The sequence below is a fragment of the Scyliorhinus canicula genome, chromosome 22 (assembly GCF_902713615.1).
Source record: "Scyliorhinus canicula chromosome 22, sScyCan1.1, whole genome shotgun sequence".
Lineage (NCBI taxonomy): Eukaryota > Metazoa > Chordata > Chondrichthyes > Carcharhiniformes > Scyliorhinidae > Scyliorhinus > Scyliorhinus canicula.
In genome coordinates this window covers 2,787,408-2,808,296 of record NC_052167.1, presented here as the reverse complement: position 1 = coordinate 2,808,296, position 20,889 = coordinate 2,787,408, and the positions used below count along the sequence as shown (strand labels likewise).

The window sequence follows — 20,889 nt, the reverse complement described above, 5'->3', positions numbered from 1 at the left end:
AGTACAGGTACTGTAAACAGTGCTTACAGCCACACTACTCCCGGAAATAACGGGGAATTCCAATTCAGTGCAATTAGCATGTTTATTCAGTCGTTTTATATGAATGACTTAGCATCACTTCAAAAAGTTCGAACAAGCCTGGTTTCTTACATTGAAAGCTGCAATCTCTGACGCACAAGGATAACAGCTGTGAGGTATACACAATCTGCAATGTTTGGTGAATAATGTGCTCATTTATCTGTACTGTATCATAGCACAGTCTGACATTTAGTTTATCAGTGTTCACATTTGGTGTGTGGAAATGACAGTCCACACAGCATCTCAACACCTGTATAAATATAATATCCACTTGCTGAAAAAGAACAGATTCCTTTAACTGGTAATGTGGTAAGCGTGTGCGATAAGGTGTTTGAGTTGCGATCCACCATGGAAGTGAAATTGCCATTTGAAATTAGGATGAAACATTTTAATTTTAGTTTATTCATTTTATTTAGTTTTGTGGACAGTTGTGCTTCAATTTATTCTCCCTCCGTAGTCTTGTTGGACCAATTTAAAGTATTAATAAAGAGGAATGCAACCTTCAAATGATGCAGAAAAATAGCCCTCCGTTTGCTTTGGGGATACTATGTAGATGCTTGGTGTTTTATTTTTTTATGTCGATCACATATTGACAAGGATGTAAGATTTTGAACTAGGTGTAGAGAGGTAGTAGAGCGTTGCTACAATCCCAATAGAGACCAACAACTTTTAAGGAGAGATTTGAATTCCCAAAAGGGTCACTTGACAAGATTTTGCGTTTTTAAGACTTCTCCTCTAACAAGCAAGCTAAAATCAACGTGGAATAAATATTGCTTTGTTGGCAACTAAAACACTAAACTACTGCCCCCCCCCCCCCCCCCCCCTCACCTTGACTTCCCAGCACAAGCAAAAACCTCACAGGTTGTTTGTGCTTTACACCGTGCACTCTGAAGAATTGTAGTTTTTACAGGACAATCCCAGCTGCTAACAGGCTCGCTTCTCCCCATTTCGGAGTCATAGGGGTAACTTTTCTGCTCCCGCCCACTGTGGGAATCATCACGGGCAAGATAGAAACTTTGACGGCCCAATATAAAGTTCAGTTGATCTCTAGCGTGAATTTCCAGGGCGGGCGCGACCAGAAACTCCTGCCCAGAATGTCCAGTGTCTTGTCAAAAGTTGTTTCACCTAAGTTTTCTGAGAAGTCCTGAACTTAATTCCAGCAGCAAGGTGCATTCTGACTCCTTCTCCCAGCCTCAGTGTTGGCAAATCATAGTCATAGAGTCTTACAGCACAGAAATGCAGTCCATCGTGTCTGCGCCAGCCATCAAGCATCTGTCTATTTGAATCCCATTTTCCAGCACTTGGTCTGTGTCCTTGTATGCTCTGGTGTTTCAAGTGCTCATCTAAATGCTTCTTAAATGCTGTGAGGCTTCCCGCCTCTACCACCCTTTCAGGCAACGAGTTCCAGATTCCCATCTCCCTGGATGAAAATCCTTTTCCTCAAATCCCCTCTAAATCTCCTGCCACTTACCTTCAATCTATGCCACCTGGTTATTGAGGGGAAAGGTTCTTCCTATCTACCATATTGATGCCCCTCATAATTTTGTACACCCCAATCAGGTTTTCCTCCTCAGCCTTCTCCGTTCTTAAGGAGAACAACCCCAGTCTAACCAGCCTCTCTTCATAACTGAAACTCTCCAGCCCAGACAACATCCTGGTGAACCTCCTCTGCACCCTCTCTAGCCCAATCAAATCCTTCCTATACTGTGGATTGGATTGGATTTGTTTATTGTCACGTGTACCGAGGTACAGTGAAAAGTATTTTTCTGCGAGCAGCTTATTAAGTGCATGAAAAGAAAAGAGAATTTAAAAAAATACATAATAGGGCAACACGAGATATACAATGTAACTACATAAGAACTGGCATCGGATGAAGCATGCAGGGTGTCGTGTTAATGAGGTCAGTCAATAAGAGGGTCATTTAGGAGTCTGGTGACAGTGGGGAAGAAGCTGTTTTTGAGTCTGTTTGTTCGTGTTCTCAGACTTCTGTATCTCCTGCCCGATGGAAGAAGTAAGTAAGTTCTGAAGAAGTAAGTACTGTGGCGACCAGAATTGCACACAGTACTCTAGCTGTGGCTTAACACGCGTTTAATACAGCTCCATCATAACCTCTCTGCTCATACTCTGTGCCTCGGCTAATAAAGACAAGTATCCCATAAGCCTTCTTTTTTTTTAATAAACAATTTTATTGAGGTAGTTTTTGGCTTTATAAACAGTTACAGACATCATCAGAAAGGAAGCAAAAAAGGCAAAAATGTGCAAACATCCACGTACTTTCAATACTTCCATCGTAACATATTGCACAAGCCCGCTCCCCTCCCACCGGTACTACCCGCCATATTTTCCCTCCTACTCTACTCTACCCCCCCCCCCCTCCCCCCAACCCCCTGCTGACGCTCACTCTCCCGCAAAGAAGTCAATAAATGGTTGCCACCTCCGGGTGAACCCCTGCACAGATCCCCTCAAGGCGAACTTAATTTTTTCCATCCCCAGGAAACTCGATATGTCCGCAAGCCACCACTCAGTATTCAGGGGCTTTGAGTCCCTCCGCGCCAATAATATTCGTCGCCGGGCTATCAGGGAAGCAAAGGCCAACACATCGGCCTCTTTCTCCCCCTGGACGCCCGGGTCTTCCGAAACCCCAAAAATTGCCACCCCTGGACTTATCACCACCCTTGTTTTTAGCACCTGGGACATGACCCCCGCAAATCCCTCCCAGTACCCCCTCAGCTCAGGGCATGCCCAAAACATGTGAACATGGTTCCCATAAGCCTTCTTAACCACCTTACCTTCCTATCCTGGTGCCTTTAAGGACCTATGGACCTTCACACCAAGATCCCTCTGATGCTCTACTTCCTAGTGTCCGTTCATCGTGAATCTTCCAATGTCCTTAAATCTTCACAGGTCCCGTCTCTTCGACCAGAAATGAGTGTCTACCAGCAGGCTGCATCACTAAATGGAGTGAACAGCAACTTGTAAAGAAGTCAGGAAGTTCAAGTTATAAACATAAAGAGAAATAAATGAGAGCGAGAAAAAAGGCCATTAATTTGGCTTAACATTCCTATATTACTACATTTCCTAATTGTTACAAAGCCTACATTATAGCATTGATTACACTTCCAAAGTACTTAACTGGCTACGGGAGCTTTGGAGACAGTGACAGGTGCTATAGAAAATTAAAAAAAATTATTGTCCTCTGAAGAAAATTCCTCTTGATTCAATTAAAAAGTCTTGCAATGTGGGTGCTGACATCGGTTGTTCTTGTTTTTCAAATCTGAGGTACTTTTCAACCAGAGACTGAACTGTTAATAAATGAATCTTGACTTAGCCAGCCAAGGAATCCTTGGGCAACCTTTGGAGCCAATCCTTTTGACCTGTGTGCATTCTAATTATTTACTGAATTCAGCAATAGTTTAGGCTTCAAATGTCATGTCCCTGATTTACGGTACCAGGTACTGAACGTGTACAAAGCTGTTCTTAAAATGTATTTGAACTATCCATTATTTATATGGATAATCTCCTTTGAGAAAATAACTACCGGAAAACAGTATTATGAGGAAAGACTTGATCTTAGACTGTGCTTTGTCTTGTCTCTCAGAAGGTCCCAAAGAGCAATCCATAAAACACATCACTTTGACTTCCCAGAAACGTGGCAGTTAATTTGCAAGCTCCCACGATCCGTCAATTGACCCAAGGAATCGATAATTTAGAACTGAGAAGAGGATAAATTTCCTAGGTGCATTGAGTCAAACAGTGCAGAAGAGGCCCCTTGACTCATTGAGTCTGCACCAACAAAGCTACACTAAATCTGCGCTAGTCCCACTTTCCAGCATTTGGCCCATTGCCTTCAATCTTTTAAAAATAAATTTAAAGAATACCCAATTCATTCTTTACAATTAAGGGGCAATTTAGCGTGGCCAATCCACCTACCCTGCACATCTTTAGGTTGTGGGGGTGAAACCCACGCAAAAACGGGGAGAATGTGTAAACTCCACACGGACAGTGACCCAGGGCCGGGATCGAACCCGCGACCTTGGCGCCGTGAGACTGCAGTGCAAACCACTGCGCCACCGTGCTGCCCTCCATAAACCTGCAATCTTAAGACTTTTCAAGTACTCATCTAGATACATTTAAAAGTTGTGAAATTTCCTGCCTCTCCTACCCTCACAGCCAGTGCATTCTAGACACCCATCCACCTCTGGGTTACAAGATATTTCCTCAAATCCCCTCGAAACCTCACTGCCGCTCAATTTAAAGTTACGATCCCTCATTATTGACCCATGATCTTTTCCCCTCGCCCCTCAGCCTTCTCTGCTCTAAAGAAAGCCAAGCGCGGCACAGTGGTTAGCACTGCTGCCTCATAGCATCAGGGACACTGGTTCCGTTCCAGCCTTGGGTGACTGTGCGGAGTTTGAACTTTCTCCCCATATCTGTGTGGGTTTCCTCCGGGTGCTCGGACCCTCCCAGAGTCTAAAGATGTGCAGGTTAGGTGGGGTTATGTGGATAGGGTGGTGGAGTGGGCTTCGGTAGAGTGCTCTTTCAGAGGGTCAGTGCAGACTCGATGGTTCAAATGGCCTCTTTCTGCACTGTACTAATTTGATGGTTCTATCCAGCCGCTCATCATAGCTCAAATGCTCCAGCCCAGGCAACATCCTGGTGAATCTCCTTTGCACCCCCTCCAGTGCAATCACATCCTTCCTATGGTGAGGAAATCAGAACTGTACACAGCACTCCAGCTAACCAAAACTTTGTACAGCTCCAACATAACCTCTCTGTTCTTATAATCTGTGCCACGACTGATAAAAGCAAGTGTCCCATATGTCTTCTTAACCACCCTACTAACTTGTCCTGCTTCTTTCAGGTATCTGTGGGCAAGCATCCCAAAATTCCTCTGAGCTTGCTAGTGTCCTGCCATTCATTGAGTACCTCCTTTTCTTGTTATTCCTCCCAAAGTGCATCATCTCACACTTTTCAGGGTTGAATTCCAACTTCCATTAATCCACCCATCTGACCAGCCCATCCATATCTTCCTGCAACCTAAGACCTTCTTCCTCATTATTCTCTATCCTGCCAATCTTTGTGTCATCTGCAAACTTACTTATCATCCATATATATATATGTGTGTATATATATATATATATATCATGAACAATTAGGCATCTCACACTGATCCCTGTGGTATGCAACTAGACACCGACCTCTAACACGCAAACAAACTTCTAGCCCACCCTCTGTCTCCCACCACTAAGCAAGTTCTGGATCCAACTTGACAAGTCACCCTGGATCCCATGTGCTTTTACTTTCTTTATCAGTCTTTCATGTGGGGCCTTATCAAAGGTCCATATGAAATCCACATGAACTACATCAACTGCACTACCCTCATCTACCCGATCACGTCTTTGAAATATTACATTTGTTAGGCATGACCAGGCCATGCTGATTATAAAACGTGGCCTCTCCAAATGAAGATTAGTTCTCTCCTTCAATATTTTCTGCAATAGTTTCCCTACCACTGATGTGAGACTCACTATAATTCCCTGGTTTATCTCTACCGCCCTTCTTGAAAATGGAACCACATTAGCTGTCTTCCAATCCTCTGGCACCTCCCCTGTGGCCCGAGAGAAATTAAAAATTTCCTCCCTTGCCTCCCACAGCAGCCTTGGATACAACCCCCGGATCTGGGGGATTTGTCCACTTTTAAGCCTGCCAAAACCTCCAATTTTTTTTAAAAACTTGTTCATGATACGTGGGCATCGCCAGCTGGGCCATGCCCATCCCTGAGGGCATTGAAGAGTCAATCATATTGTTCTGAGTCTGGAGTCACGTGTAGGCCAGACCGGCTAAGGACGGCAGATTTCCTTCCCTAAAGGACATTAGATGGGTTTTTAATGACAATTGACAATGATTTCATTGTCGTCATTAAACTTTTAATTCAAAACTTTATTTTTATTGAATTAAAACTCCACCATCTGACCTGGTGGGATTCGCACCCAGGTCCCCAGAACGTTACCCTGGATCACAAATCCAGTGACGACACCCCTATGCCAATGCCTCCCCAATACCTCCTCACTCCCTATGTTAAACTGTTCAAGAACCACACAGTCCCTCTCCTCAAATTCTGTACCTACATTCTCCTCCCGAGTGAAGCACAAGACACATGAGAAGTATTCGTTTAACACCCTACCGATGTCCTCCGACTCTATGCACAGATTTCCCCTTGGTACCTATGCTTTCCCTTAATATACTTACAGAATATCTTTGGATTCTCCCTAATCTTAGCCACAATGTTTTTTCCTGCACTCTCTTTGCTCTCCTAATTGCTTTTTAAAGTTCACACCTGCACTTTCCATATCCCACTAAGGCCACTACTGATTTGCTCCCTTTTTACCTGCTTAAAAACCTCTTTTCTTTCTTATTCCGCCCTGAATATTCCTGGTGTCCAGGATTCTCTGGGCTTGTTGCTCTACATTTCACCCTGAAGGAAACATGTTGGGTCTGTGCTCTCCCCATTTCCTTTTTTTAACCCCTCCCACTGCTCTGCTGTACAATTTCCCACAAGAAGCAGTTCCCAGTCTACTTTGGCCCTGGTGTGGAGATGTCGGTGTTGGACTGGGGTGGCAGTAAGAAGTCTTACAATAGCAAGTTAAAGTTCAACAGGTCTGTTTCGAATCGCTAGCTTTCGGAGCACTGCTCCTTCCTCAGCTGGGTTCCAGAAACATATATATAGACAAAGTCAATGATGGAAGATGATACTTTGAATGCGAGTCTTTGCAGGTAATTAAGTCTTTACAGGTCCAGACAGAGAGACTGGAGAGAGGGATAATTACAGGTTAAAGAGGTGTGAATTGTCTCAAGCCAGGACAGTTGGTAGGATTTTGCAAGCCCAGGCTAGATGGTGGGGGGGTGAATGTAATGAGACATGAATCCAAGGTCCCGGTTGAGGCTGTACTCATTCTTGCAGAACTTGGCTATCAGTTTCTGCTTGGCGTTTCTGCGCTGTCGCACGTCATGAAAGCTGCCTTGGAGAACGCTTACCTGAAGATCCGAGGCTGAATGCCCTTGACTGCTGAAGTGCTCCCCGACTGGAAGGGAACATTCCTGCCTGGTGATTGTCGCGCTATGTCTGTTCATCCTTTGTCGCAGCATCTGCATGGTCTCGCCAATGTACCACGCTTCGGGACATCCTTTCCTGCAGCGTATCAGGTAGACAACGTTGGCCGAGTCACACGAGTAAGTGCCGCAAACCTGGTGGGTGGTATTCTCACTTGTATGGAGGTATCCACGTTGACGATCTGGCTTGTCTTACAGAGGTTGCCATGGCAGGGTTGTGTCATGGTTGCTGTTCTCCTGAAGGCTCGACCATGGCCTACTCCCCCTATCCCTTGTGATCCTAGCTCATCATTTCATCCCTTATCACCAATGTTATTTGCTGCATGTCATGTGCAAAATATAACAATATTAGCTTAATGCTTAACTTTCCTGTTTGCTCAAGTATCAAATATCAGGTAGACTCAAAACATGAATAATAAATACAGCAAATTATCATGGATCACTTGGCTGCTCCAAGTTATTTGTAGCCACTGAAACAATCACAAAACCCTGTCAATATTTCAAGACCTCTTTGCAATTGCTACACCATCCACAGTAACTGCTAACCTTAATGTACTGCTTTCATTCAGTTTCCTTGTCAACCTGTAGTATTATTAACTCTCCAATACAACCTTTGCAGCGTCAGTGATAACGGGTTAATATTTTACTGAGGTAGTCCACAATTTCTCTGTTACAGGTTTTCCATTAAAGATATTGTCTTGCTGTTGGAGTTGAAGGCTAGCGTTTATTGTGGTGTCAGCCACCATTCGGCAAGCAGCACAGTTGCATCAGACTCAAAGGTTATGGGTTCAAGGCCTAATCCAGGGACCTGCAAAATCTAGCACTGCAGTGCTGAGGGAGTGTCACGCTGTTGGAGGTGACATCTTTCGGTTGAAATATTAAACTGCGATCCTGGTCTTTTCCCCCACCCCCGTGTCTTGGCCAATGTTTATCTTTCAACCAACGGCTAAAATAGATCATCTGATCATTGTCTTTAAGGTGTGTTGCAACTGTGCAGGCAGCAAACGGGCTTCATAAAATACATACTGTAAAGTGCTTTGGGATGTTCTGAGGTTGTGGCTGGGTGTGACTATGCGTACATACATAGTTGGTGGTAGTACGGATAGTAGGACAGTGGCACTTAGAGTAGCCCCCTAGGAATTTGAGTAACTTTGTTTATACATAGATCTATTAGTTACATTCCCACGAATCTAATAATAAATCATCGTTCTGGTTCATCACATTTATTTTCTTTGTGTGTCTTCATCAGCGGGGAAACCATGGAACACAACAACTGGAACTACAGAAATGCAAGTTTTTCTCATCCTTCTCCCGACTGAAGCAATTAACTCAAATCCCATTTCCTGCTCTCACGCCCTTTAATATTTTTCTTCTTCGTTTCTGGCCATTTGAATCCATCCCGCCAAGAACAGTGGAAGGTTGTTCCACTTCTGCAAATCTATTTTAACACTATTAACCAGACTTGTGCAATTCAATTTATGAAGTGAGGCCCTTTTTTGGGGCCACCCATACACCAAGGTAGCAAAAGCCCGTATTGGAATAGTGAAAAGATAACGTTCCCAATTGGGGGTTAACCGGGAAACGTTCACTCTTGCCGAAATTCAATTTGCACCCAGAGAAGGAGCAGAAGGTGTTAAGCAACTTCATTATCCCGTCGATGGAAGGGGGCTGGATCTGTAATATAAAGAAGTAGGTCATCTGCATAGAGAGAGACACTCGATGCTCCACCCTATTTGGACTGATACCCCTCCATTGACTAGAGGACCTCAATGCGATAGAAAGCAGCTCTATTGCCAGGGCAAACAAAAGTGGAGAAAGTGGGCAGTCATGCCTAGTGCCCCTATTCATGGGAAAATAAAGAGAGTTCGGAGGGTTTGTATGAACACTGGCAGTAGGGGCATTAAATAATAGGCGAACCCAGGAAGCGAATTTCTGACCAAATCCAAACCTCCCAAGGATCTCAAATAAATACTTCCATTCCACTCTATTAAATGCATTTTCAGCATCGGCCTTTCACGAAGCCTGTCTGATCCTCCGAAATTATATTTGGGAGGCAAGGCTCCAACTGAAGTGCTTGTCCACCTTGGGCTTGACGCCAATATTTAAAAGTGAGGTAGGACGATATGAACCACACTCTGTCGGGTCTTTGTCCCCCTTAAGAAACAGGGAAAAATAGAGGTTTGAGCGAGGGTCAGAGGCAGCGACTCCAGGATCGGGAATAATTGAACATGCCCAATAATAATGGTATGAGCTGCTCTGAGAACCTTTGTAAAATTCACTCGGAAAGCCATCCGAGCCAGGAGCTTTGCCAGACTGCATCAACCCAGAACATTTTAAAATCTTGTTTTTTTTTGGTGGGGGGGGGGGGGGGGGGGGGGGGGGGGGTTAGCAGGTAGTGTGGAATTCAACTCATGGCTCTTATACACCTCGGCCGGTGGGATGGATAGACCGTCCAGGACGTCGGACATTATCAATTTATCTGCAGGGGGCTCCAATCTATAAAGGTCGCAGTAAAAGGATTTAAAGCTGCATTAACCTGGGGAGGGGTGGAAACAAGTTTGCTGCTCGAATGGAGTACCTGAGTGATCTCTCGGAAGGCCACCTGCCACTGGAGTTGGTGACCCAGAAGACGACTAACTTTCTCCCCACGCTCCTAAAAAAGTGCCTTTGGAGCATTGTCGCTGACTCACCGCCCTGCTCATAGACATAGACTATAACTCTAACTGAGTCCATCATTTCTTTCCTACTTGCCAACAGCTCTGGAGTAGGCCCAGCGAGTAAAGGTGGCCCACCTCTAAGATGGAATCTCCCAGTCTCTGCTGCTCCAACTTCGTTAACATATATGCTCTATAAGAGATAACGTCCCCCTGAGGGCTGCCTTAAGAGCCTCCCACAGTGTGGAGGGTGGAATTTAATCGGACCTGTTAAATTTTATACTGTCGTCTTTGGAAGTGGACACGAACCCACAAAATGTTCTATCCGCTAACAATGTAGTATCTAATCTCCAGGTTGGGTGGGACCAGACTCTGGCAACAAATCAGCAAAGTGCGGGGCATGGTCTGAAATAACTCTGAGTACTCAGCCACCACCATCAAAGGGAGGACAACCCTATTCAAAACAAAAAAAAATCAATAGAGGAATATGCATGGTGGACATTTGAAAAAACAACAAAAAGTCTTTATCCTTTTGGTGCAAAAAGCACCAAGGTTCCACTTCCCTCATTGGAGTCATAAAAGAAGAAAACGCCCTGGCATACCCCAATGGAACAAGAGATTTAGGTTTGGAAGGATCTAATCTATGGTCGAAACACAATTCAGGTCCCCACCTAAAATAAGATGGTGTGAGTCGAGGTTTGGGAGAGAGGCCAGCAGAGAATTAATAAAATTCATATCATCCCAGCTGCAGGCATAAATGTTAACCAAGACAACCGGGGTGTTCAACAGGGAGCCACAAACTAACACATATCAATTATCGGGCTTGACTATAATCTGAGAACGGTAAAACTGAGCTCTTGTTAATTAGGATTGCAGTAATTTTGGAGAATCAAAGTTAACGTTTCGAGTCCGTATGACGCGAAATGTTCGTATGGAATTTCCAACCCCCTTCAGCTCTGAAGAAGGGCCATAGGGACTCGAAGCGTTAACTCTGTTTGTCTCTCCAAAAATACTGCCAGGCACACTGAGTTTAGTTTGCGTTTTCTGTTTTTATTCCCATCTCCCTTGGCTCGTTTCAGTGCATGAAAATCTATTGATCTCAATCTTGAATAAACGTGACCATCCACCACTCTCTGGCACAGAGAATTCCAAAATATTCACAGCTCTGAGCGAAGAAGCGTCTCATCTCAATGGAAAATCGCTGACTCCCCCGCCCTTTCTCCCCATCCTGAGACTGTGAGCTTATGTACTAGGCTCTCCAACTGGGGGGGGGGGGGGGCACTATCCAGCAATGGTAACACCCACCCATATTGGTAGCAGGGTAGCATGGTGGTTAGCATAAATGCTTCACAGCTCCAGGGTCCCAGGTTCGATTCCCGGCTGGGTCACTGTCTGTGTGGAGTCTGCACGTCCTCCCCCTGTGTGCGTGGGTTTCCTCCGGGTGCTCTGGTTTCCTCCCACAGTCCAAAGATGTGCGGGTTAGGTGGATTGGCCATGCTAAATTGCCCGTAGTGTCCTAATAAAAGTAAGGTTAAGGGGAGGGTTGTTGGGTTACGGGTATAGGGTGGATACGTGGGTTTGAGTAGGGTGATCATGGCTCGGCACAACATTGAGGGCCGAAGGGCCTGTTCTGTGCTGTACTGTTCTATGTTCTATATTCTGGCCTGACCACTCCCTGATTATATCCTCCCATTAGACCATAAGACATAGGAGCAGAATGAGGCCACTCGGCCCATCGAGTCTGCTCCGCCATTCAATCATTGCTGATATTTTCTCATCCCCATTCTCCTGTCTTTTCCCATAACCCCATATCCATCATTAATCAAAAACCTATCTATCTCTGTCTTAAAGACACTCAGTGATTTGGCCTCCACGGCCTTCTGCGGCAAAGAGTTCCACAGATTCACTACCCTCTGGCTGAAGAAATTCCTCCTCATCTCTGTTTTAAAGGATCGTCCCTTCAGTCTGAGATGATGCCCTCTGGTTCTAGTTTCCCAAGGAAATTAAGAGGGCAGCTGGAAATACAAAACAGACCCACCCGCATCTGAAAGAAAGGGGGCATCTAAGAACTTGCATTTGCCTATCATGGCCAAAAGCGCTTCACAACCAATGAAATACTATTGAAGTGCAGTCGCTGTTGGAATCTAGCAAGTGTGTAGAATAAGCCAGGAGGAGAGGGAAGTTGGGTGGCACCTTCTGGGGTTGTGAAAGGCGCTATGCCAATGCAGTTCCAACACTTGCGTGTGAAGGTCACACTCACAATGTGAATGGGTCTGAGTTGCTGTGTGCTTTTGAGCGTTTATTTCCGAAGCAGGCTGGTCTTGCAGTGTGCCTGTCGATCATTGACCGCGGGGGAAATGCTCCACGGTATCATAGCCTGGCGAGTTAATCTTTAATCAGCCTCCAGTCGGATCATCCGGGATGGAAGTGGCGGTCCCTGCCTCCGGGCTCCTCTACCTGCTCTGCTCCGCCTTCTCCGAGTTCTTCAGCGGCGTCTTCATCAACCAGTACCGCTTCAACTTCCCCGCTTTCATGGCTCTGTGTCAGGTCAGCCAGCGCGGCGCACACAGCCCGGGGGCTGTATCCACTGTAGCTGCTGGCTGCTGCTCAGCACCACTACTACTGTACTACACACAACCTTACAGGGACTGACTGCCCCAATGACCCTTTCTCCAGAGACCGGCAGGGCACAGAGGAGGCCACTCTGCCCATCAGACTGGTTCTTTGAGGGATAATTAACCCCAGTGCCCTGGGGCAGCGCAGTGGTTAGCACTGCTGCCTCACGGCGGCGAGGACCCAGGTTCGATCCCGGCTCCGGGTCACTGGGTCCGTGTGGAGTTCGCACATTCTCCCCCCGTGCCTGCGTGGGTCTCACCCCCACAATCCCAAAGATGTGCAGGGTAGCACAGTGGTTAGCACTGTTGCTTCACAGCTCCAGGGTCCCAGGTTCGATTCCCGGCTTGGGTCACTGTGTGTGTGGAGTCTGCACGTTCTCCCCGTGTCTGCATGGGATTCCTCCGGGGGCTCTGGTTTCCTCCCAGTCCAAGGATGTGCATGTTAGATGGATTGGCTGTGCTAAATTGCCCCTTAAGTGTCCTAAAAGGTTAGGTGGGGTTACAGGGGATAGTGGACTAGTGCAGACTCTAATGGCCTCCTTCTGCACGGTACATTCTGTGATTCTAGGTGGGTTAGCCACGCTAAATTGCCCCTTAATTGGAAAAATAGAATTGGCTACTCTAAATTAATTAACAAAAAAAAAATGAATCCCAGGGCCCTGCCCTTACCCCACAAGCCTGTATCGCCAACTCCCTTCATGTCTTTATAATGGAGCTCCTTTTGCCTTAACACTGGTTGGTGGTGATTGAATGAGTCAAGGCTCCGAATTTGTTGCAATGGTTTGTAGACTTTTAGTTTTTATTGGCGCCTTAGGGATCCCTGATATTTGCTTCCTTGCCTCTAGGAGTCAGGGATGAATTTGGCCCGTATCCCTCTATACCCACCCTGCCCATGTAACTGTCTAACTTTTTAAAGGAAAATATTGTACCCGCCTCTACCACTGCCTCTGCCAGCCCATCCAGATGCTCACCAAATCAGAATTTCCCCGCATGGGCCCTGAAATTAGCCCTAGTTTTATTTTCGTATTCAACGCTACTAGCAGCTACTTTTCTTTATTCATTGGTGTGATGATGTGGACATGACTGGCGAGGTTGGCAGCTATTGACCCATCTCCCCTTGAGAAAGTGGCAGGCAGTGAGCCAGCTGTCTCATAGAATTTACAGTGCAGAAAGAGGCCATTTGGCCCATCAAGTCTGCACCAGCCCTTGGAAAGAGTACCCTACTTAAGCCCACGCCTCCACCCTATCCCATAACCCACCTAATCTTTTGAACACTAAGGGGCAATTTAGTATGGCCAATCCACCTAACTTGCACATCTTTGGACTGTGGGAGGAAACTGGAGCACTCGGAGGAAACCCACGCACACACGGGGAGAAAGTGCAAACTCCACACAGTCACCCGAGGCCGCAATTGAACCCAGGGCCCTGGAACTGTGAGGCAGTAGTGCTAACCCTTGTGCCGCTCCTTGAACTGCTGGAGACCACCTGGTAAAGACACTTTGGGGAATAGTGAAGAACACGAGGATGCTCTGACCAGTGTACAGGGGTGAGCAGTGAAAGGACCTGTTGGTCTCCACTCACCTGTTCATGTCTGTATGTCTTTAAATGTTGCTGTAAACGCTGTGAATGAATCCCACAGCTCTCACTTCCAATGAACTGCCCTAAAATAATCTGTTATCGTGGGTAAAATAATTACATTTCAACTGAGAGGATTTGCAGGGGGAGTTTTGATGAGTGCTCAGTTGCTAACTAACTTGGCTTTAGCATTGCGGTTTGAGCTCCACTCTAAGAATTAGGATTTCACAAAGTGGGCAAGGTCTCGAGTGAAGGAGAAGTCAAAGATCTAGTGGCACTTTCTGAAGACCAGGCAGCCTCCTAATGTCCTGGCCCACATTCCTCCGTCACTTGATGCTACTGAAAGTAGATCAGCTGCCGATTCATTTCATTGTTATTTGTGGGAACTTGCTCAGTACAAAATGACTGCTTAACGTAATTTGCAATAAAGTAATTTATTGGCATACAAAATCTTTTGACACATTTTGGGAGGCATGCAAAGTGTATAGAAGCACAAGTCCTCCTCAATGATACTGTTTCACTGTGTTATCCCTTTGTTAGGCACTGCTGACTATTGTGTTGCTGCAATTATTGAGGCAAGTCAGACTGTTGAAGATCAAGCCCTATTTACTGGAAAGTGGAGAGATTTTCCTGCTGCCTTCCATCTGCTTCAGTTTCCATTCAGTCCTCACCCTGTGGGCTGTGATCCGCTCCAATTCCAATGTCTTCACATTCATCAGGCGGTTTACACCCCTGACCACCCTGGCATTTATGAAAATGTTTAACTTGAAAAAGAGAACCTCCTTCAGCAATGCTTTTTTGGTGCTGGTGGTCACTTCTTGCACCGTTTTTGCAGGTAAGATGTGATGAAGAATGAGCCATCCTACTTCGAGCATAGCTTCTATACGTCACCTCGCTTCAAAGTAATTCATTCCAGCTTAGACTTTGGTTATACAAATCTGTTATATAAACACAAGTCTAGTTTCAAACTCTACTGCCTAACTTAATAATTATCTTGCACCATTTTCTAGCACCACGCCCAATTGTGTTTCTGACTGGGATTTTCCCGCCCTTTCTCTCTGCTTCTTCCTCATGAGGGGCATACATAAGGTCGATAGTCAACATCTTTTCCCAAAGGTAGCGGAGTCTAGAACCAGAGGGCATAGGTTTAAGGTGAGAGGGAAGAGATACAAAAAAGACCAGAGTGGAAACTTCTTCACACAGAGGGTGGTGAGCATCTGGATGGGCTGGCAGAGGCAGCGGTAGAGGCGGGTACAGTAAATACATTTTTAAAAGTTAGACAGTTGCATGGGCAGGGTGGGTATAGAGGGATCTGGGCCAAATGCGGGCAAGTGGGACTATCTTAGTGATAGAAACTGGGCAGCATGGACAAGCTGGGCCGAAGGGCCTGTTTCCATGCTGTAAACATCTATGACTCTATAAGTGGCAAAGCTTTTGGTTTTTGTGCTGTAGCATCTTGGAATGTCCTTCCACAACACCAACACCTTACTACACCCCCTCCCTCAAATACGTATTCACAACATGACTTTTTGATCAAGCCTCCATTAGTGGAAGTGGTGGCGTAGTGGTATTGCCACTGGACTAGTAAACCAGAGACCTCAGAGCGTTACCCCAGGTTCAAATCCTGCCACTGCAGATGGTGAAATTTGAATTCAATAAAAATCTGGCATTAAAAGTCTAATGATGACCTTGAAACCATTATTGATTGTCATAAAATTCCATCTGGTTCACTAATGCCTGCCCCTTTAGGGAAGGGAAAATCTGCCATCCTTACCTGGTCTGGCCAACATGTGACTCCAGACCCACAGCAATGTGGTTGACTCTTTTTTTAAAAATAATTTTTATTGGAATTTTTTACAGAAAATATAACAAACAATGAAATGCAACAAAATAACCCCATAATAACTGTAACACCCACCAGACCGTATCAACGCATGTATCACATCCCCCCCCACCCCCCCAACCCCAATGAACAAAAAAAAACTTAAAAATAAATTAAAATTAAATAAACATAGTCATCGCCCCCCCCCCCCCCCCCGGGTTGCTGCTGCTGCTGTCCCAGTACCCTATCGTTGAGCCAGAAAGTTGAGGAAAGGTTGCCACCGCCTAAAGAAACCTTGTACCGAACCTCTCAGGGCGAATTTGACTCTCTCTAGCTTGATAAAACCCGCCATGTCGTTGATCCAGGTCTCCACGCTTGGGGGCCTCGCATCCTTCCATTGTAGCAAGATCCTTCGCCGGGCTACTAGGGACGCAAAGGCCAGCACACCGGCCTCTTTCGCCTCCTGCACTCCCGGCTCCACCCCAACCCCAAGAATCGCGAGTCCCCATCCTGGCTTGACCCTGGATCCCACCACCCTCGACACCGTCCTCGCCACCCCCTTCCAGAACTCCTCCAGTGCCGGGCATGCCCAGAACATATGGGCATGGTTCGCTGGACTCCCCGAACACCTGATGTGGTTGACTCTTAACTGCCCCCTCAGGATAATTAGGGATTGAAATGAAAATGAAAATCGCTTTATTGTCACGAGTAGGCTTCAATGAAGTTACTGTGAAAAGCCCCTAGTCGCCACATTCCATGAACGAATAAAAAGCTTTCCACACTTACGTTGACATATCTTAGGACATTGAAGGCACTACTATAAGTATTGTGGAGTCTAGGGGCAGCACGGTAGCATAGTGTTTAGCATAAATGCTTCACAGCTCCAGGGTCCCAGGTTCGATTCCCGGCTGGGTCACTGTCTGTGCGGAGTCTGCACGTCCTCCCCGTGTGTGCGTGGGTTTCCTCCGGGTGCTCCGGTTTCCTCCCACAGTCCAAAGATGTGCGGGTTAGGTGGATTGGCCATGCTAAATTGCCCGTAGTGTCCTAAAAAGTAAGGTTAAGGGGGGGGGGGGGGGTTGTTGGGTTACGGGTATAGGGTGGATACGTGGGTTTGAGTAGGGTGATCATTGCTCGGCACAACATCGAGGGCCGGAGGGCCAGTTCTGTGCTGTACTGTTCTATGTTCTAGTTTAGCTCAGGTTCATGGTGCAGAGGGACGCCAACAGCGGCGGGTTAGGGTTACCGACTGAGGTTAATCATGAAGGCCCCGCCTTCTCAACCTTGCCCCTCGCCTGAGGTGTGGTGACCCTCAGGTTAAATCACCTCCAATCAGCCCTCCCCCTTTAAGGGGGAAAGCAGCCTCTGGTCATCTGGGACTATGGCAACTGTACTTTATAAGCATTGCCAATAATGAAATAAAAACAGAAAGCACTGAAAAATTTACATGTCCACCATGTAAGGGAGAAGATAGGCTAACATATAACATGGTCTGGCATTGACCTCTCTTCCCAGTTCTTTAAAATGATCCGGCCCCAAAATATTAACTTGACTCTTTACAAATGTCAACCAGAATTTGCAGTTAACTTTCTTTTTATCTCTACTTAAAATTGCCCTTAGACGTAAAGTCAGCTCTTCCCAACCATAGTCACAGTATCTTATGAAATATTACCAATCAATCATTAACCACACAGGTTAGATTCCATTAGCTTTTTTTGTCCAGTTGAGAACAATGCAGGGGAAATATTGTGCCCTTTGCGGCAAGTGCCAAATTTCTTTGTATCTCATTCCAGTGATTTGAAAGGACGGTGAACCCTCTCCCGGCAAGATGGGCAAACATGGACCATGTGTCACTGAAGGGTGATCCACAGCAACATAATTTCTCTCTCCAAAGATTGGATCAATAATTGGTTGCTGAAGCATTAACTCACAGAGCCAACATGGTTGTTAAAATTAGCAACTCCTGGTCAGGATCAAAGCGGATGGTGCACTTCCTTTACACAAGGAATGTGACCAGAACTGGACACAGTTCTCAAGATGTTGATAGATTTGAGCACTAGGCAGTTAGACAATGACTTCCTCTGGCTTTGCATTCCACTGGTCAGTATGCTATTGGTTTTGTTGGCTGCTAAAGATGATTAGCGGCATGTCTGAGAATCTTGGCTTCTTTTCAATTAGTTATTTCAACACCGGTCAGAGTACATGTGTCATCCATTGTCCCTCTAATGTGCAACACCTCGCAGTACCCTTCATAAAATTCACACTACAGAGCGCAGCACATCTTCTAACTGAGGGCTATCTTAGTTAACTGCTAAATCCATGTCCCGTTGAGAAGCTGATTTATTGTGAGGAATGTTAAAGATTAGGGAAAAGTTACCGTTGCCACAGGCTGCACGGTAGCATAGTGGTTAGCACTATTGCCAGGGTCCCAGGTTCGATTCCCAGCTTGGGCCACTGTTTGTGCGGAGTCTGCACGTTCTCTGTGGGTTTCCTCCGGGCGCTCCGGTTTCCTCCCACAAATTTGATTTGATTTATTGTCACATGTATTAGTATACAGTGAAAAGTATTGTTTATTGCATGCTGTACAAACAATGCATACCTTACATAGGGAAGGAAGGAGAGACTGCAGATGTAATATAATGTTACAGTTATATCAAGGTGTAGAGAAAAGATCAACTTAATACGAGGTAGGTCCATTCAAAAGTGATGGCAGTAGGGAAGAAGCTGTTCTTGAGTCGGTTGGTACATGACCTCAAAACTTTGGTATCTTTTTCCTGACGGAAGGTGGAAGAGAGTATGTCCGGAGTGCGTGGGGGTCCTTAATTATGCTGGCTGCCTTTCTGAGGCAGCAGGAATTATAGAGTCAATGAATGGGAGGCTGGTTTGCGTGATGGACTGGGCTACATTCACAACCTTTTGTAGTTTCCTGCGGTCTTGGGCAGAGCAGGCTCCATACCAAGCTGAGTAAGTCCCGAAAGACATGCTGTTAGATAATTTGAACATTCTGAATTCTCCCTCCGTGTACCCGAACAGGCGCCAGAGTGTGGCGACTAGAGGATTTTCACAGTGACTTCATTGCAGTGTTAATGTAAGCCTACTTGTGACAATATTATTATTTTTATCCTGCTTTCTAAAATATGAACTGTTCTAATTTGTTCCTGTCTAGGTCTTCAGAATTTCACTGATGAAGCTGTTGTGTATGTATACGGAGTGTTAAACCTCATGTTCAAGAGCACTTACCCCACTTTGATCCAAAAGCTTTGTGAAGACCACAAGATGTCAGTGGTGGATGTCTATTACACCTGCACCATTAACAGCTGTCCCCTGTTGTTTGTGTACTGCCTTCTCCACCCAGATACTCCTCAGATTTTCCCTTCAGGCAGCTGGTCCAGTCTGATCTTTTTGGGCTTTTTTGCCTTGGCGTTGCTCCTGGGGTCTTTGTTGAACTTTCTCGTTTTCCTGTGCACCTTGCTGAGCTCGGCCCTGACAATGAACATGATTGAGGTGGCAAAGACAGACATGCTGGCGCTGAGGAACATCACTACACATGAATGGACTTCCTCACTCCCACTTCTCACCAGTCTTCTCATCAGTACCAGTGGAGTAGGCATCTACATGTACAGAGATGCTAGAGAGACAAAGGCAGGAACAAGGAAAGATTCAACGGATATCCCCACCTGAAAGCTTCTCCGTATATCCCAAGTATTGGAATTTAAGCCGATGGATAATTCACCTCGTCTGGCACCAGAGGAAGCTGATTCATTGCTGGTTCCATGTCTACCTCTCTCCTATGTCCAACTTGTCACACAAAACATGACCCTCAATGCTGAATAATGGAAAGCAATTCAACTTAAGGTTTGAATTCCTATAGCAGTTGTCACAATCGCAGGTCATCCAAAAGTGTTTACAGCTAATGGAATACTTCTTTTTATTGTATTGGAGGAAACACGGCAACTAGTTTATGCACAATAAGCTCACACAATCAGGTGATAATGACCAGATATTCAATTCTTAGTAAGGTTGAGTAATGGATATGTTTGACAAGCCACCAGGGAGAACTGTCCTCACTCTTCTCAAATTGTACCATGTGAACTTGCCGGTCCGCCTCACAGAGCAGGTGGTGACTAGGTCTAATGTTGTAGCTGAAACAGTGCCGCATTACCTCAGTATTGCACTGAAGTCTGATCCTAATGGCAGATTTGTCCATTAGATACAAAGACAGACCCAGACCGACACCCCCCCCCCCCCCCCCCCCCCCCCCCCCCAACTGCAAGAACTTAATCAGCTTGAACCTGGACATTCCTAGTTTATATGTCTCCTTTAATTCACTGGAATAGGATAAGAAGCCAGCAGAGCAACATATCCCAAATGAACTCCCGCCATCTCAACTTTATGCTTTCAAAATCTAGCACTTTTTCTTTATCCAGATAAGTTACTGATTTTGCCCTTTTCCAGATTAAGTGAATATTTTTGGAACTGTGCTGAACCCAGCCTTTGCAGCTTAATAAAGGCAAATTGTTGCCCCTCACTGTTGCTGAGGATTGTTGTTGAAAAGATTCTTTTCTTCCAAATACATTCATCTGTTGTGGAAATATCGTCACGTGTTTTATGTTCCAACTCTTCAAGGTATAATTTTGTTAAATTTAGAGTACCCAATTCATTTTTTTTTCCAATTAAGGGGCAATTTAATGTAGCTAATCCACCTACCCTGCACGTCTTTGGGTTGTGGAGGTGAAACCCACGCAGACACTGGGAGAATGTGCAAACTCCACATGGACCGTGGCCGAGATCGAACCCGGGTCCTTGGCACCGTGAGGCATCAATGCTAACCACTGCACCACCGTGTTGCCCTTCAAGGTATAATTTTGACTCTGACTGCCTTCCAGGACCTTGAGGAAGTGGCCCGTCTCCGTGCCAGAGTTTACAGTCAGATCCAGCAGGTTATTGACTCTCACATTCCAGCCTTCCAATTCTGACCAATCTACCAGAATGAGGAAGAACTTTGGCCAGATTTGCTCCTCCCTAGCTCAGCAAGGTG

The 20,889-nt window shown here is 45.8% G+C and overlaps 1 protein-coding gene across 1 annotated transcript; it reads left to right on the top strand.

The window, feature by feature from the left end:
- Positions 1-12,132: 12,132 nt before the first annotated feature.
- On the top strand, positions 12,133-20,112 carry si:ch211-248a14.8 (solute carrier family 35 member D3). Its single transcript, XM_038782858.1, has 3 exons — positions 12,133-12,389; positions 14,573-14,867; positions 19,018-20,112. The coding sequence occupies exons 1-3, from the start codon at positions 12,264-12,266 to the stop codon at positions 19,530-19,532; spliced, it is 936 nt and encodes a 311-aa protein (XP_038638786.1). The 5' UTR covers positions 12,133-12,263; the 3' UTR covers positions 19,533-20,112.
- Positions 20,113-20,889: the final 777 nt, after the last annotated feature.